This window comes from Gossypium hirsutum, chromosome D05 (genome assembly GCF_007990345.1).
Source record: "Gossypium hirsutum isolate 1008001.06 chromosome D05, Gossypium_hirsutum_v2.1, whole genome shotgun sequence".
Taxonomy (NCBI): domain Eukaryota; kingdom Viridiplantae; phylum Streptophyta; class Magnoliopsida; order Malvales; family Malvaceae; genus Gossypium; species Gossypium hirsutum.
Genome location: NC_053441.1, coordinates 56,274,008 through 56,280,007, shown reverse-complemented (window position 1 = coordinate 56,280,007; position 6,000 = coordinate 56,274,008). Strand labels below are relative to the sequence as shown.

The following is a 6,000-nucleotide window of genomic DNA, read 5'->3' as shown; positions in this document are numbered from 1 at the left end:
TTATCTTAACAGGTGTCTGAACAGTCATAATGAATGCTACACGATTACTTGTATCCTTGTAAGAGTTAGAAACCTCACTTTCGTCTTCCTCATCACTCGAGGTAACATCTAATGACTTTTGTTTTTTATTGGTACATTTCAACTGAACATGGTCACACCCTTTACATTCAAAATATCGGATAATATTTTTTATTGTCCGAGAATTCTCCCTCTTCATACGAGTCTTCATTGTTCCATTAGAATATGATTTTGTTTCTTGATTTCATCAATAGTCTCCTCAGTTTGCTTTCGTATTTGAACAACAAGTTGAACATTGAAAACAATGTTCTTTTTAGGTCTCAATTTTTCTTGTCTTCCTTCTTCTAGATTTAGTTCAAAAGTTCTAAGAGAACCTCTCATTTCATCCAATTTGAGAATGGTGATATTCTTGGTTTCTTCTATTGTTGTTACTTTAGTTAGGAAGTTTGAGAATCAAATTGATAAAATTTGTAAATGTGAAGGGATAAGTTTATTGAATTTTTTTAAAATTAAGATCAAATTGATAGAATATGTAACTATTGAGGACTAAATGTGTTATTATACTAGTTAAAAAAAAGTCAAGTCATTATTTCGTTATCAAATTAATGATGAGTGACTAAAACAAGAATAAATACAAATGTTAGTGTCTAAGGGTGGGTTTGAATAGTTGGTGTGTTTACCTGCGATTAATATAAAAATAGCGATGACAATGAAATTAAATATTACAGCGATACCCTAACCTAAGATAAATATAAAAATAGCGATGACAATGAAATTAAATATTACAGCGATACCCTAACCTAAGATAAAAAATAAACTAAACACACTACACTACATTCCCACCACCCATCTAAACCCACTCTAAATTAAAAGAAAATTAAGTGACCACAATAAAAACACGAACATAATTGAGTTACCATTGTATAATTTACCATAATAATAATATCCTTGAGCGTATCCTTGTCACGCTCAGTTGATATGAATCTATAGAGACCAATAAAGACTGATTACTTATATGATCGGAATCGATTCAAACAAAGAGAGAGAGAGAGAGAGAGATGATTAATTTGCTTCTGCATTAACAACATAGAAACTAGTTTACACTAAATCAAGTTCTCTGCAATAATGAAGTTTCTTAACCACTATGCTTTAAACAAATGATCAGTTCCCTACCAAAATCCATAGCTACTCGACGCAATGCTTCATTCTAGTCAGCCACATGCAGGTAATATCGAACCTTCTGTACGTTACAGCAGTCGGTGACCAAAAAACCAGTGCTAAATTGCAATTCTCATCTGAGTAGACCTCTAAGGTACAAAGTACTGCTAATACATATATGATTCAGTTACAGATTGGCGTAAGTAAAATACGGTTGATGCATACGCAAGATGAATACATTGTTCAGTTTAGTTCAGAACCGGAATGAATCACTGGATCCATATTTGCTCCTCATGCTGTAATGATCGAACTTCGAGTTATCGTAATCTACTGGCTTTGTCTCAACAGGTTTTTGATCTGCCCCACCTGTTCCATAAACCACCTCGGCTGTTTTATCTCGTTGGCGATGTCTTGTTCTTTCTTTCTGTGTCTTAGACCTAGTGTAAGGAGGAACCTCACCAGGCCCGTAGAATTCGGCATATTCTTGTCTTTTGGAGGAACGGTGCTTGCTAGACAAAGAAGGATCCCTAAAACTGCTTGATTTTATCTTCGGAGGCTTCATTTCCGAATACTTATCAGCTGTATTAGTCGTATGCGTCTGCCGGGTTTCAGAAATGGGTGCTGGAGTGGCCTGCCTTTGAACTAACGGAGGGGGGACTTCATCTTCAGGCATTATAAGAGAATCCTTCATTGGTGTAAGACCTTTCTTTGAGCTATTTGGTTGGAAACGAGAGGGGACAAAGTAGAGAAATATGCTTCCCATTGCTTCGAGTGCAAGCTTAGAAAGATCTGCGACAAGTTGACCAAAAGATGGCCACCCAGGTACTTCTTTCGTGCTATCAACAATAGGAGTCAACTTCTCCTTGTTTGGTTGTTCTTTGAATTCTCTATCGGAAGGTTGCTGCAGCAACATTTTATGCATCAGATTTATACAGCAAAAACACATGAAAACAATGTCAAACGCCATGAAAGCAAAAATTATTTGTCCAAAACACTGTATTTGCTTGCAAAAAAGATGAAAAAGAGAACCAATGATGCTGACAGGATTGTCGAGATTGCTACAACTGTTTGCCTACAAACATTTTATTTTACATGGTTGAAACGAAAAAGGAAGAACTGTACCATTCTCGGGAAGAAAGAAGGTCCGAATCCTTGCTGAAGCAAGCATGTGGCATACCCCGCCAAGATAGCACCAAGAACCATTAGGATATCTGCTAAAAGGCCAGTGCCTACAAGGTCAGCAAGTAATTTGACTTAACAAGACTACAGATGTACTACCATTATGTTAAAAGTTAACGAGATAGCATATCGTTTAAAAGGTTTTCTTATCATCCTGAAAACTTGTGATTCTAAAATTATAAAGCGAGACTTAACATCACGAAAACTGATGTGATCATCACAAGGCTAATGATGAAAAAAGTCCGAATTGACATTGTGAGTAACGCAACTGTCAACAGCCTACATTTTGGGCGACTATGTTCCTAAAGTTTCCCTTTTTGACAATTTTTAAGTTTCGCTAGAAACCATCCAGGAAGTTTGATTATTTTATTCTCAGAGGTAGGCTTATTATCCGGTCATCCCTTTTTCCCGAGAAATATAACAAATATCTAACAAGTGGTAAACTAATTTCTCAAATATTTAAGCTTAACTAATCTGACACTTCTTTCCTCGTCTTTATGCCAATACTCCATTTCGAAAACCATTGCAAAAGAAAATAAATAGGAGTACAACCTGTGGGAGAAACTGAACTATACTGATAATCACAATCATCTTGGTTAAGTGAGATTTGTCGAAGAGCAGCATTTCCTCTATCAATAACTAACAACGAACAGGTCGGTCGAACATATATCACATCAAAATCATTCGAGAACTTTGCATCCTCGCTTGGCCCATCCCTATATCCTGCAATATTTGATTTGCCTCCAGCAATCGTTGTGACACCTGCAAATAGTCCCAAGTCAACTTTTTTTTTTCCCCTTTAGAAATTAATCTACAAAGGGTCCTCTCATCTTCGATGAAGCCTATTATATTTTCCCCTTATCATAAATTGACAATCAAGGCTTGCAATCAACAATGCTTAATAAGAAATTTTAGAGTAACAAATTTTATGAAGACAATTCAACCTAATATATCGTGTATACCTGCATCTCCTATCTTTCGAATGGCAAGATTCATGGTATCAGCAACATATACATTCCCTTTATCATCCATGGTTACACCTTTGGGATGATTGAAACGAGCGTCACTTGGCTTTCCATCCACATGCCCCGTGTAACCTTGAAATGACCCGGCAACCAATCTTCCACGGCTATCTGCGATAACCAGTAATCCCAAAACAAGAAAAAGCAGCATATGTCACCAAATTAATAAAAACGAAAACGGACAAAGTCAACAAATCCATAGCGTAAGATGTTTTCCATAACAGCTTAAGCAAACTAGAGTGAGTCATTCAAAAAGATTAAACACATACATTGAGACAATGGTGGAGTAATCTTAACAATGTTACTATTAACTTCATCAACAGCAAATAATTCTCCATCCTCGGAGACCCGAATTTTGTAAGGAACAACTCCTATCTCATTGCCTTCAACTACAGTCTCAACTAAGTACCCATTCTCAAATTGAAGAACATTGCCATCTGTAAAAACAAAAACCCATTCAAATTTGAAAAGAAAACTACAAATTACAGAAGCAAAACATAAGATGAGAATTATAGTTTTTACCTGATTGGGGTGCTTTAGTGGTAGACCTGGTCCATTTAAGTAAAGAAGACAAGTGCTTCACCAATGGTCCTAAGTAAATCATATCACATTTAATTAAAAAAGAACCTATTATACAAACCCCCAAAAAGGGTCTACTACCAAAAACCAAAAAGAAAAACCCATTTTGAGCAAAGTATAGATCAAAAGTATATCACTAAAAGCTAACAGCTCTTAAACCAACAAGAACAAGAAGCAAAGCAAAGAAATGTAGCATCCCAACTGAAAGCAGAAACATTCAAATCTAAATTTGAAAAATACCCATTACCCAAAACAATGAATAGAATCTAAGATCATAAAGAAAAGGGTACCAGCAGGGGCAGCATGAGCTTGGAAATGCAGGGTGGAAGGAAGTAAAACAAGTAGTAGTGTGAAAAGGAGATAGGATTCCCTCATTTTTTTTCTCTACCAAAGCTTAGCAAACAGCCAAGCAGTTTATTTTTCTACTAACAGAGAGAAAGTGAGAGAAAAAAGGGGGAAAGAAAGGAGAGATTTGGGTGTTTAAAGACTGATATATAAAGTAAAATGGAAAAGTAAAAAAAAAAAACAAAACAAAACAAAATTTTCTTGTACTCTTTTCAGTTTGCACTTTGCAGTGTTTATATATATATATATATTTCACTCTCTAGTTGGAACAGATTTGAGAATGAGATAAGATTTCTGTGCTTTTTGGATTTTAATATTAAACGGATTCTGTCACAGAATTATAACATAATATCATATTTGTAAGTAAGTTTCTGTATAAATTAATTTAATATATTTTTTTTAAAAAAATTAATACTTTTCACAAATAAAATATGTACTATTTAAGTATTATATTATATTACTTGCTACAAAATTCAATGTTTCCAAAATTAGAAGAAATTCTTGATTTATTATATATATATATATGAGGTTGAATATCTATTTTACTTATTAAAATTGGATTTTCAATGGGATGGTAACGCAAAGTAGTTAGGTGGATTTTCGACACTATTAAACATAACTTTTAAAATTGAGGCAAGAGCCATACTAGAGGGTCTAATTTTATCAGGGAGAAGTAAAATGTGATAATGCTTGTTAGTAGAGATGGTTTTAGCTGGTGGAGATGTTGATAGCAATACGATGGAATTACATCCTATTCATTGTTTGTTAAATTGCAATTGAAAGGTCCTTATTCGTCACATTCTTAAGTCTCAAAATACAGTTATTGATTATATGACTAAATGTATGGCGACAACTTTCCCAAGAATTCAATAGTTTGGAGAATCTCCGCAATTAGTATGTGGCTTGGTCAAGGGAGCTTATCTTGACTCTTTGAGGAATTAATGTAATATTTAATTTTCGTTTTATACGGTTTTATCTAAAAAAAGAATTCCCAATTATATTTTGATATTAATTTTGAATTGTAAAATTAATTACTGATTTGTATAATATTATTTAAAATTTGATGATTATATTATTATATTTTATTCTTTTATTTTAGAAAACTCTTTCAATATGATATTTGGTAATTTTAAAAATATATAATATATTTCATAAATATTCTTTGATTATTTTTTATAATTTTATTTGAATACTTTTTAAAATATAAATTAATTATTATTTTCATATTATTTTTTAAAATTACACTGTAATGTTATGTGGAAATACTAATATAGCTATTAAAATAGATTGGCTTTAAAAAAAATGATTTCCTTAATAACATGTCAAATGTCTTACTGATTTTGGTTTAAAAATAAAAATAAAAGGTTAACCTGGCAGGCAATTAATAAAAGGAGATAGGGATGGAAGTTTTGGACAATTTTCAACTCCATTTTATTCCTACTTTTTTCTCTTTCTCAAAGTTTGATTCCAACTTTTATTTATATTTGTATATATACATATGTATTACATGTATATAAATTCACAAATCTGATCAAATCAGTTCCTCCAAAGTTGAAGGTTTTACATTTCTTTAATACAATATCTAATTATGATTAATGATAAATTAAATCACTATAAATTAATGTATAAATATCATGTCTGTAAAGTATTTTTTTTAAAAAGGACGAATTGACAATAAGTACAATGCTGGAATAATTTA

At 32.6% G+C, this 6,000-nt stretch overlaps 1 protein-coding gene across 2 annotated transcripts; it reads right to left on the bottom strand.

The window, feature by feature from the left end:
• Window positions 1-1,077: 1,077 nt before the first annotated feature.
• Window positions 1,078-4,630, bottom strand: LOC107897260 (uncharacterized). Of its 2 annotated transcripts, none has more exons than XM_016822641.2 (7): window positions 4,247-4,630; window positions 3,900-3,968; window positions 3,647-3,814; window positions 3,318-3,488; window positions 2,908-3,117; window positions 2,299-2,405; window positions 1,078-2,077 (listed from the first exon to the last, which is right to left on the bottom strand). In XM_016822641.2, the coding sequence occupies exons 1-7, from the start codon at window positions 4,329-4,331 to the stop codon at window positions 1,430-1,432; spliced, it is 1,458 nt and encodes a 485-aa protein (XP_016678130.2). In that variant the 5' UTR covers window positions 4,332-4,630; the 3' UTR covers window positions 1,078-1,429. The 2 variants fall into 2 exon arrangements, with proteins under 2 accessions (XP_016678130.2, XP_016678132.2); XM_016822643.2 differs by having other exon boundaries at window positions 2,299-2,387; window positions 4,247-4,586.
• Between the last annotated feature and the right edge of the window lie 1,370 nt (window positions 4,631-6,000).